Genomic DNA, 11,386 nt, shown 5'->3' on the forward strand with positions numbered 1-11,386 from the left:
TAGTAGCCAGTTAGAAATCTAATGTAGACAAGTAGGCAAAACAGAATAATCAAGTCTGGCCGGGCATGGTAACGCACGCCTGTAATCCCAGCGGCTTGGGAGGCTGAGACAGGAGGATCATGAGTTCAAAGCCGGCCTCGGCAATTTTGAGGCACTTAGCAACTCAGTGATACCCTGTTTCTATAAAAAATAGGGCTGGGGATGTGGCTCAGTGGTGAGTGACCCTGAGTTCAATCCCCAGTATCAAAAAAAAAAAAAAAAAAAAAAAAGTAGAATAATCAAATCTGTGTCCAAGACTTAAGACTTCATGCGCAGATAGATCATTGGCTGCCCTTCCCAGAGACTCCCTAGAAGTTCATCGGTACAGCTGATCATGGTTAATTCATCTTTAAACATTCCTGGTGCTTTCTTCCCCCACAGTACTGGGGATTGAACCCAAGGGGCTCTCTAACAGTAAACTAGATCCCTAGCTTTTTTTTTTTTTTTTTTTGAGACAGTCTCAAAGTTAACAAGCTGGCCTTGAACTTGAGCTCCTCTTGCCTCAGACTCCTTAGTCTCCCTGATTATATGCCTTCCCCACCATGCCCAGGGAATACTCTCTCTTGCCTATTTAATCCCTCTGCTCAACCAGAGTAGGCCTGTGGGTCCCATCTCAGTGCCCTTACCAGCCTGAGAGGATGGCTCTGCCTGCTTATGTGAGTTTGCTGAGGCCAGGCAAGGAACCTGTCCACTTATGAGTTTTCTCCACTGCATCAGGGCTCTGAAAATGTGGGCTCAGTGGATGAATGGAGGGATGTCCCATCGCTGCCCTGCAGAGTTGGGGAACACAACGTGCATGGCTCCTGCTCTCCAAGAACTTAGAATTGAGTGAGTGCTGAACTGAGGCTCTGACGACATTAGTACTGTGGAAAGGATCGGTGGGCACTGGGCTATCTCTCACTCAGGCCCGAGGGCGGGGGGCGCGGGTGGGGGTTCAGGTGATTACCGCCTTGGCCTCCCCAGTCCCTCTTCAGAAATAGATGCCTAGGGAGAGGCGACAATGGAAGACACCGAGAAGCTCGGATCTGGGGGCCTGCAAGAATGTTACCTAGAAGCAACCAGCTTTCAAACTTCTTCCCGGTCAGGGATGCATTTCTAGGAACCCAAGACAGATTAGCAGTGAAAACAAGCAAAGAAAAGCAGGGGTGAGCGCTCTGGCTGAATTCCCGCTACCCGCCGGATCCACTTCACGCGGCCCACGCTCGGGCCGGCGGTAGGTGGCCCCACTGAGTACGGTGGGTGTCCCCCGCCCAGCGAGACTTCCCGGTCCACTGCTCGCCGCCGCACCGCCGCCGGGACCTTTCGCCTACTTTCCAGGGCCTTAGGCCCCGCCCCCCGGCCCGGACCAAAACACGTGCCGCATCCCGCCCTGCCGGATCACGCCGCGGCCAGGCTGCGATCACGCGGGCCCACGCGGCGCCTATTGGCCAGACGCGCACGGGCCGAGCACGGATTGGCTGAAGGCGACGGGCCCACCCCCGGCGGGGCGCGGCGTATTTTGGTTTGCCTGCGCGCCCCGCCCCCGCGGCCGCTCCCTCCGCGGCGCCCCGCCCCTCCCGCGCCGCGAGGGCCGCGCCGGGGCAGAGCCGCGCGAGCGGGCTGAAGCGCGCGCTGGCTGCAAGAGCTCCGGTCACCACCGCCCGCTGCGCACGTGCGGCCGCTGCCGTGCCCGAGCTCACGCCCGCGGCCGCTTTGTTGCCTCTGAACCGCCGGCACCATGCACACGCCAGGCTCCGCGGGCCCGGGCGAGGCGCGTGCGGTGAGTGGAGGGGCTGGCGCGGGAGGGGACGCCTGCCTGAGCTAGGGGCGAGGCGAGGGCGCGCCGCCTTGCGGGACTGGCGGAGGTGGAGGCTGTGCGGGGTCTCGCGGCTAAGGTACCGCTAGGGCAACCAGGCGGGCTCCGAGGTTGGGCGGGGCGGTGGCAGCACGGGGTCTCGCCGGGCGGGGAGGGGGCGTGTGCTGTGCCCCGCGCAGCCGGACGTGCAGCTTTGTCTCGCGGTTCCCGGCGGCCCCGCCCGGCGCGGGGCTATTTCCAGCCATGACGTCACCTGGGCCGTGTGAGGAGGGTGGCGGTTGGGCGGGGGCGCGGCTGGCGGGAACGCGGCACAGGGCGGTGGAGGCGGGGCACGGGTAGGGGCGGGGCGCGGGCTGCCGGCGGGAACCCTGCACGCAAGGGGCGGGAATGCGGGGGCGGGGCGGGGCGCGAGGGCGGGGCAAGGTCAGATGGCGGGAGCGAGGCATGGAGGGGGCGGGGCAAGGGGCGGAGAAGCGGCACGCGGAGGGGTGGGGCAAAGGCGGCTGGCGGGAACGCAGCACGAGGAGGGGCAGACCCTTTGCTTCTGGGTCTGGGGGCTGTGGAGTTACTTGCGCTGGGTGGTCGCAGCGACACTGGGAGAGCAGGTCAGATCCTTTTCCACTTGGGCTTCTGTCTAAATTCTGCATTTGTTCAGTGGTGCGGGCTGCCCACAGAGGTTGGGCAAAGTGGCATTTGCAAAGGTGACCTCTGCCTGTTCTCGGAGAGGGGGAAACTGGTTGGTCAAAGTTTTGCTGCTTAGGCAATTTAAGTGGAAATGGATATCTTTATAGATTTAAGGTCTTTTGGAAGAGACCAGTCAATCCTGGGAAAAGATCTCTTCTGGGTTGTACAGACCTTATGTACACTCTTCCTCTCGCTCCTCCTAGGCTGGGACAGAACCAGTGCCTTAATGTTTCTCAGTCTGCTGAAAGCCGACTCAGTCACCATGGGATCTACCTGCATGGAGCCCATGGAGCTCAGCCACCAGGGAGTTGGGCTTATGCCCCAGAGAGTCTAAAAATGGTCTATAAGGAGGATGCTCTGGTGGCTTTGCCAACTCAAGGAGCTGTCATCAAAAGATCTGGCTCACTGGCAGACCCCTCAGGCCTTGTATGAATTCATCTTCCAGGTGACACCTTCATGCTAGCCACTTTGACTTATATTTTTGTAGTTAGTCTTATTAATAATTTACCCAAGAAAAACATGAACTCGGTAACCTTTTAAGAGTCATGGTTTTCAGGGGAAACTGCTTGCCGGCCAGGTCCAGTCTTCAGAACATTGGCTTGAAAGCAGAGTTGTCACCAGGGGTGACATTGGGGTCTTTTACTAGCACACAGAGCATGTTGCCTTTGAAGTGATGCACGGATGCAGGCTTCTGATGTGCACGTCCATGTGCCTCTGGGGGGTGCCTTCCCTTTTTCCCCCTGGACTGAGAAGACATTGTGTTATGTCACCTGTAGGTTGACATCATGGACATATGTGAGTCAATCCTGGAGAGGAAGCGGCATGACAGTGAAAGGTCTACGTGCAGCATCTTGGAGCAAACAGACATCGAAGCAGTTGAGGCTCTGGTTTGCATGAGCTCCTGGGGTCAAAGATCTCAGAAAGGTGATCTATTAAAGATAAGACCCCTCACACCTGTATCTGACTCTGGGGATGTCACCACCACCATGCTTATGGATACAGCTGCAGCTGAGCTACCAAAGGACTTTCATTCTTTATCAACTCTGGTAAGAGGAGGGGTAGGGAGAGGAGCCCTAGAGCAGCTTAAATAATTACATTGACAACTCATGGGTTGATTCACTGGGATGCTGGCAAGTAGGTTGCTTACCCCTCTTGTGTGGGTTCACAGGGGTGAAAATTTTTCCTTCATTGCTTGAAAATGTGCACTGAGGGATCATGACCTTCCAGACATGAGATACACGTGGTTAGTGTACCTCAGATAATAACAGATGAATGCAAGAAAATGAAATTTAATTTCTTGGGGAATCTTGGTGGGGGGTGGGAGGGGTTAGGTTTTCCTTGTGACCCTATCCAGGATTAGGACATGTGGGCAGCTCCTAGAGAAAGCGTGTGCTATGGCATCAGCCTGAACTTTGTTGAAACAGTGGCACCTCTGCCTTCTTGTGGCAGCTGACTTCAGCGAGAGGAGCAGTGGATCCAGTACTGGGAGTCCCTTGCACCTCAGCATTGGGCTCTTCTGTGGGGCGGCTGAAGAGACCCGGGAATTGTTGGGCACTGTCTGAAGGCTTGGTTCAGTCAGAACCACTGATTAGATTTTTTGAGGACTTGAGATTATTGTGAAAAGCTCTAATTTTGAAGTTTAAATTTTTTTCTTGAAATTTTTTTCTTGTTATACTCCTAAAGCTAAATTGCTCATTTTAGTCGTTGTACAAGGCCTTAGCAGACATTGCCTTTTCTTCCAACAGAGCAAATGCATGATTTAGGAGGGGTCAGAACAGAATGGGGCGAAGCTGAGACAGTGAGTGCCTTGCGTAGCCTTAAGAGCTGCTGGGGCCTTTAGCAGGCTCAGACCAGTCTTACCTCCATGCATCTTTAAAAGGCACTGGGGCAATGTGATCAAATGAGTTTCTTTTAAAGTTTAACCAAAATCTTTTCACATGGAACTTTTTTTTTTCCCCCTTAAGTGCATAACTCCTCCTCAGAGCCCTGATCTCATGGAGCCATCGACAGGGACACCTGTTCCTCCCCAAGTAACCGATTCCAAAGCACACAGGGTCATGGCCCTCCCGCTATCTTCATCAGTGGCAGCCAGAGCACTGAACAAGAGGACTGAGAGGGCCTTGCCAAGTTTGAAGCTCGAGCCCCAGGAACCAGCTCCTGTGCCCAGTTGCAGGGCCTTGGTAACAAGCGTGATCCGCCACACGGGGGAGAATCCTGTTCCTGCCTGCTTTCCTCCTGCTCAGATGCAAGAACAGCGACTATCCAATAGCAGAGAAGGAGAAGCACAGTTTCTGGGACATTTGGAAGCTTTGCAGGATACACGCCTTGCAGACAGTTTACTCATTGCTAACGCCGTTTCCTGTCAACCTTGCTTGCATGGATCTGGCGGCCTGCTCCCCACCGACAAAGGCCCGCAGGCGGGGTGGCCTGCTGCAGTTCAGCCCTGCTCACCAAAGAATTTTGAAAATGACTTGCCAAGGAAAACCACCCCTCTGATTTCTGTTCCTGTCACCAGTCCCCCTGTCCTGTGCCAAATGATCCCTACAACTGGACAGAGTAGCGTGTTCTCTGCATTTTTGAGACCCCCTCCCCTATTGTCTGTGGGGACTGTCAAACCCATCCTGCCTCAGGCTGCACCCATGCCCCAGCCTGTGTTCATGGGCCCCCCCATGCCTCAGGGAACTTTGATGCTGGTGCTGCCGCAGAGCACTCTAGCCCAGCCTGCTACCTGCCCATCCAGTGTCATGGCTGTTGGGAACACCAAGTTATTGCCCCTTGCCCCTGCTCCACTGTTCATTGCCTCCAGCCAAAACTGTGCCCCTCAGGTAGACTTCTCCCGGAGGAGAAACTATGTTTGCAGCTTCCCAGGCTGCCGAAAGACCTACTTCAAAAGCTCCCATCTCAAGGCCCATCTTCGCACTCATACAGGTAAGCACTGGGCAGGTAGGGTAATGGGAGCAGCAGACCCTCTGGTTAGGAAGCATATCTGCAGCCACCTCTGAGTGGGAGGCAGGAGGACTGCTGGAGTGGGTAGGGGATCTTTTTTTTTTTTTTTTTTTGTTCTTTAAAGTCCTTGTGATCTCGCAGGAGTTGGAATTGTTAGCACAACCATCAGCACCACTGCTACCCTGTCTGGGTGGAATGTAGGATGGCTCCATTATTGTGGTCCTTCAACAAGTTTTAGAGTACCTTACAGGGCCCCATCTCTCTGTTTTGCAGTAGATATTCATGGTTTCTTTGCATAATTATTTCTTTGTGTGTTGTATTGGGGATTGAACTCGGGTGCTCTACCACTGAGCTACACACCCAGCCCTTTTTTTTTTAAATATTTGTTTTTTAGTTTTAGGTGGACACATAATCTTAATTTTTATGTGGTGCTGAGAATTGAACCCAGTGCCTCACGCATGCTAGGCGAGCACGCTACCACTTGAGCCACATCCCCAACTCTTTTTATTTTTAGATAGAGTCTCCAAGTTGCCAAGGCTGTCCTCTGAAACTTGCCATCCTCCTGCCTCAGCCTTCCCAGTTGCTGGGATTACAGGCAGGTGCCATCGCACTTGGTTTTTCTTTGCATTTTAGAAAATTCATTCATGTTTAGTGAAAGCATCAACAAGATTTGGGGTAATGTCAGTCTAAACTAGAAAAGTTCAGGTTCTAGAATACTTTTTAAAGAATACAAATACCTGCAGCTTGGGAGGCTGAGGCAGGACAATCATGAGTTTAAAGCCAGCCTCAGTAACTTTAGTGAGGCCCTATCTCTAAATAAAATATTAACAAGAGGGCAGGAATGTGGCTCAGTGGTTAAGCATCCTTGGGTTCAATTCCCATATCAAAAAATAATAATTTTCTTTGGAGAATGTATAATTTTTAATTCAGAAGGTCACAATAAGAAACTCTAATGACCTAGTGATGTCCTTGTTGTCTAGTCAGCTTTGCCCAGTAGAATTTTTTTGCAGTGAATAAAAGGGTGTTCTATTTGGATAGCCATGTGCACTTGAAATGGGGCTAGTGTGACTAAGGAACCAAATTCTACTTTCTCATTAATGGAACTTAGTTTGGAAGGCTCCATGGGCTGGTGGCTGCCATGATGTCTGACAAGGCTGAGTGCTGCCTGCTAGAGAATCAATCCCTTTTCTGGATGAGGGCAGTGTTTTTCAGGTGTCCAGTGAGTGAGTACTCTGTAGTGCTGCTGTTTGTTTTGTTTGGGGCACTCAATCCCTGAGCCACATCCCCAGCCCTTTTTAGTTTTTATTTTGAGACATGGTCTTGCTAGGTTGCTTAGGGCCTCACTAAGTTGCTAAAGCTGGCTTTGAACTTTGCAATCCTCTTGCCTTAGCCTCCTGAACTTCTGGGATTACAGGCATGTACCACCACCCCTGGCTGTTTATATTTTCCAAGGATCCTATAGTCACCTGTTCAGCTTGCCTTTTTGATACTCACATGTTACATATAAGCATATAAGGTATGCCATTCAGTAAAGATGTGTTTCATAACTCTTCATGGAACCCCCTTTCCATCAGAATGTCCAGATTGCGGAATATAAAATAGGAAAGACTGACTAGAGAGAGTTTTGTTTTTTGTCTTACAGAACCCCAGGCCTCATGTATTCTAGGGAAGTGTTATACCATAGAACTATATCCCCAGACCTTTTCAAATTTGGAGGCAGGGTCTTACTGGGTTGCCTAGAATGGCCTTGGACTTGTGATCTTCCTGCCTCAGCCTCAGTAGCAGGATTACAGGTGTGTACCACCATGGCCAATGCTTTTAAGATAGGCTGGTTTCTAATTAGTGCAGTGTACCTCTGACCATAGCAGCCTTTGCTTGCAGCATGAAGTGCATGTTGGTATTCAGACATTCCAGAAGGAGCTGTTCCTCCATATAGCTATGGGGTGGCTATTTGCTTTGGAGAGACAGCCCCAAGCCTGGCCCATGAAGTACTTGCCTCTTTGCTATTTGCCTCTTTACCTGAGCAAAGAGGCAAGTACTTCATAGGCCAGTCTTGGGGGTGTCTCTCTTTGCCTCCTTTGACCTTGTTTCTCTAATACCATATTTCCACCCTTCTCCTTCAGCTTTCTTTCCATGTGCTCACTGAGACCTTCAAAGGGCTTGTTTCCTCATCTTATTTCTTTGGTCTTAGTTTATTATGTGTCCCATCATCTCCCTTTGTCATTTAGTTACTTATGTACTTGTCTTATCTCACCTGGATATAATTCCTGGTGTCTGATTCAAGAGTCTGACCCTAGTAATGATGGCTGGCTCTTCACTGGGTGGGTGTAGGGCTGGGTCTGTATACAAAGTATATTCACACCAATTCATGTCTTCATACATGTATAATGTCCATCACATTCCAGCATAATTTCTAACCCCATACCTCCTTTCACCCCACCCTATCTTTTGAGTTAGTCTATTCCTCCCATGCTCTCCCTCCTGACCCCACCATGAATCAGCCTCCTTATATCAGAGAAAACATTCGACATTTGTTTTTTTGGAGTTGGCTAACTTCATTTAGCATTATTTTCTCTAACTCTATCAATTTACTTGAAAATGCCATGATTTTATTCTCTTATTGCTGAGGCTCTGCTTTTAGTAAAGCCTATCCAGATGAACATATAAGGCATGGATTCCAGATTTGGGGAGGTGACTGAGATTTTCATGTTTAATCAGTCAGCCTCCCTGGGTAGAGACACTATCAGAATCATAAGAAATACGGGCATCTAAACAAGTTCCTTTCATGTTTCCCAAAGTACTTATGTTTCAATAACATGAATGTTCTGGAGAATCCCCTTCTTTTATACCATTTTGTAAACACTCCATTGGAGTTTTCATGAGAAATAGATTTGGGTAACTTTACTTGGATAAGATCACTTTCTATATATTTCTACCAACCTGAAAAAACACATTTAAACTGGAATAAGGTAAAGTGAATGGAAGCTCCATTTTGGTAAGTTGAAAACAAGTAGGGGACTTTATAAATCTCATGCAAAGGCTGGCAGTCTGTCCAGCTCCTGGACGCTGGATGTGCTGTTGATGTGGTGGAGCCTGGGAACAAGTAGGCAACTGTCGGAGTTGATTTTTGTCGCCTTACCAATACCTGAGTTCAAGTAATTTGTGAAGAGTAGAGGCCTATTTAACTCAGTTCTGGAGGCTAGAAATCCCAAGAGCCTGGCCCAGCATCAACTCAGCATCTGGCCCAGGCTTTCCTGCTGTATCAAGACATGGTGGAGGGCACCACAGGAGAGATAGCAGCTGCTGGAGAACTTGCTTTGATAGATTATTGCAAGAGTGGCTTTGCTATCAGTCCTTAGTGGATTAATCCATTCACAAGGACAGAGCCCTCATGATCTAGCCACCTGCCAAAGATGCCACCTCTCCGTTAACATAATAACTTGGGGGATTAATTTTCCACCACATGAAATACGGGCAACACGTTCAAGTTGTAGCAACCTTATGTGTGGGGGTCTTTAAAATCTATAAAATTTCAGGCCCTATTGTGTTAATTATAAAGTTTATAATGCTGCTGAATTTTCTTGTTACTTCAATTCTGAAAAATATCTGTTGGTACCTCTTCAACACTCATTTATTCAAAACAGTGTATTTGCCACCTGCTATAGGAAGTGCAGTGCCAGGAGTTCAGCTGTACAAAGATGGGTGAACTAGACATGGAAAGACAGGTCGCATGACAGAGTGTGTCAAGCTAGTGATCATGCAGGCAGCATGTGATTATGGCAGCCTGGTGAATAAGGGCTTCAGGATGCCAGAAGGGGCATGCTCCTGCTGGCTAGAAAGACCCTGGTGGGCTCTGTTAAGGGGACGACCATGTCCCCTGCAAGGCTCCCTTGCTTACCTCCCAACTCCAGGAAGACACAATTGGGTTCCTGCCAGTGCTCTGGAACTTTGAATAACAAACACGTTAAGTTTGTAGCAGAAGGTGTCTGACCTCTAACCTTTCCATTTGGTAACTAACCTATTTGTCAGTGAAATAAGAAATATGGAGAGGAAATTAATGATTGTGAGAAGTCTTAAAGATTCTTAGTGGGATTTTTTTTTTTTTAATGTGCAGTTCATCCTGAGGCGGGGAGGAATTATTCCTTTCAAGAATCTTGTCCCTAACGCTAAGCTGTAACAGCAGATTTATTTAAAAATAAACTTCGAAAGGTTTATTTGATGTCTTTGAGCTCTACAGACTATTTATTACCTCTCAGGTGTGGGAGGAAGAAAATGTGTTTTGGAGGACTTCTTGATTCTAGATCACCTACCATCTGAATAATAAAATCTATTCTGAGATTTTGATGAACAAAATTTTTAAAGAATGTAAATTCGCCTTAAGGCTCTGAGCATGTTTTCTTTAATGTGATGGTTTTCACCTCCCAGGGGAGAAGCCTTTCAACTGCAGCTGGGATGGCTGTGATAAAAAATTTGCGCGTTCAGATGAACTGTCTCGCCACCGCAGAACTCACACAGGGGAGAAGAAGTTCGTGTGCCCTGTGTGTGACCGGCGTTTCATGCGCAGTGACCACCTGACGAAGCATGCCCGTCGCCACATGACCACCAAGAAGATCCCAGGCTGGCAGACAGAGGTCGGCAAGCTGAACAGAATCGCCTCGGCGGAGTCTCCTGCCAGCCCCCTTGCGCCCCTGCCTGCCTCTTCCTGAGAGTGGGTGGGCGTCACTGTGATTCCTTGGGAAGAGCTGATGGCTTCCTCTAAAAACATGGCCTCAGAGGCCCAGGAGCTGGTTCCGATAGTGTGTTAACCCTTCTTTTCTGGTTGGGACCCTGTTCAGTATCTTTTGTAGTTTGAGAAGTTTCTTTCCTTCTTTTTCTTTCTTTCTTTTTAAAGGAAATAGAAGAAAATTTGATGATCCAAATCACCAGCATTCAAACGTTTCGGCAATAAAGTTTACAAAATCTGGATTTTTACAACCTTCCTATTCATATTTTATAGAAATGAGACAGGGTACTAATTTTATACTGTTTTTTATAAAAATATTTATATTGTTGGTGCTCCAATCATCAGTTTCTAGATAGATGATTTTACCACCTTATTTTCAGCTTTTAATAGCGAAGTTTTATAATGACTCTGCTTTTGCTTTTAGTAAGCTTCGTACATCATTCAGAAAAAAAAAATCGTAAGTTATCAGGTCTTCTCAATTTAAGATTTTTTTAAAAAAATAACAGGTTGAATAAGGGCCTGTTATTAAAAAGAAGGAAAGGAAAATTTTGCAGTCGGCTTCATAATGTTTTTAAGAGAAATTCCAGGCAACCAATCCTATAGCCCACGTAACTAAATTCTGGTTGGCTAGAGCTAGTCATTTGTGTGTGTTGCGTGACCTGTAAAGGATGCACTGGGGTTTACTCGGGGCACTGCCAGCTCCTGCTACATGATCTGAGCATCTGTGTGCTGTTGCTATCTGGGCCATTGCTCTGCTGAACCATTCTTGTTTGTACCTGAAGCCCCCAAAAGAATGCTAGCCCTCAAACCTGGCTGCTTTGTTCATTGTCAGTTGACCTCTTCTGATGTGGCCTTATCCATACTGCATTGTGAGTAGAATGACTACTTAGAAAAAAGGTTGCATGGATCTTCCAAGTACAGTTCATCTGAAGTGAGGTGCAAGTGCATACAGTTGGCGCCAAGGTTCAAGTTCCTTTGTTAAGAATGAAAAACTAGGAAGTGTGTGTTATGCATAACTGGCAGTGTAATCCCACCTGACTGACCTTTCATTCATTTTGTTTGAAAGATATTGTTTTGATCAGACAGTCTACCTTGCAAGTAAACCGTGGGCACTGCTTTTTAGCCATGTGAGCACAGATACACAGGAGATTGGCTGCCTGGCGGAATTGGTTTTGGATAAATGTTGGAAATTCAGGCAA

At 48.6% G+C, this 11,386-nt stretch overlaps 1 protein-coding gene across 3 annotated transcripts; it reads left to right on the plus strand.

The window, feature by feature from the left end:
* The first annotated feature begins 1,615 nt into the window (after window positions 1-1,615).
* Window positions 1,616-10,429, plus strand: Klf11 (KLF transcription factor 11). Of its 3 annotated transcripts, none has more exons than XM_076833005.2 (4): window positions 1,616-1,798; window positions 3,295-3,564; window positions 4,483-5,446; window positions 9,890-10,429. In XM_076833005.2, the coding sequence occupies exons 1-4, from the start codon at window positions 1,757-1,759 to the stop codon at window positions 10,168-10,170; spliced, it is 1,557 nt and encodes a 518-aa protein (XP_076689120.2). In that variant the 5' UTR covers window positions 1,616-1,756; the 3' UTR covers window positions 10,171-10,429. The 3 variants fall into 3 exon arrangements, with proteins under 3 accessions (XP_076689120.2, XP_076689123.2, XP_076689122.2); XM_076833008.2 differs by lacking the exon at window positions 1,616-1,798 and adding an exon at window positions 1,858-1,913; XM_076833007.2 differs by lacking the exon at window positions 1,616-1,798 and adding an exon at window positions 2,883-2,963.
* Window positions 10,430-11,386: the final 957 nt, after the last annotated feature.

The sequence above is a fragment of the Callospermophilus lateralis genome, chromosome 14, assembly GCF_048772815.1.
Source record: "Callospermophilus lateralis isolate mCalLat2 chromosome 14, mCalLat2.hap1, whole genome shotgun sequence".
NCBI classification, from domain to species: domain Eukaryota; kingdom Metazoa; phylum Chordata; class Mammalia; order Rodentia; family Sciuridae; genus Callospermophilus; species Callospermophilus lateralis.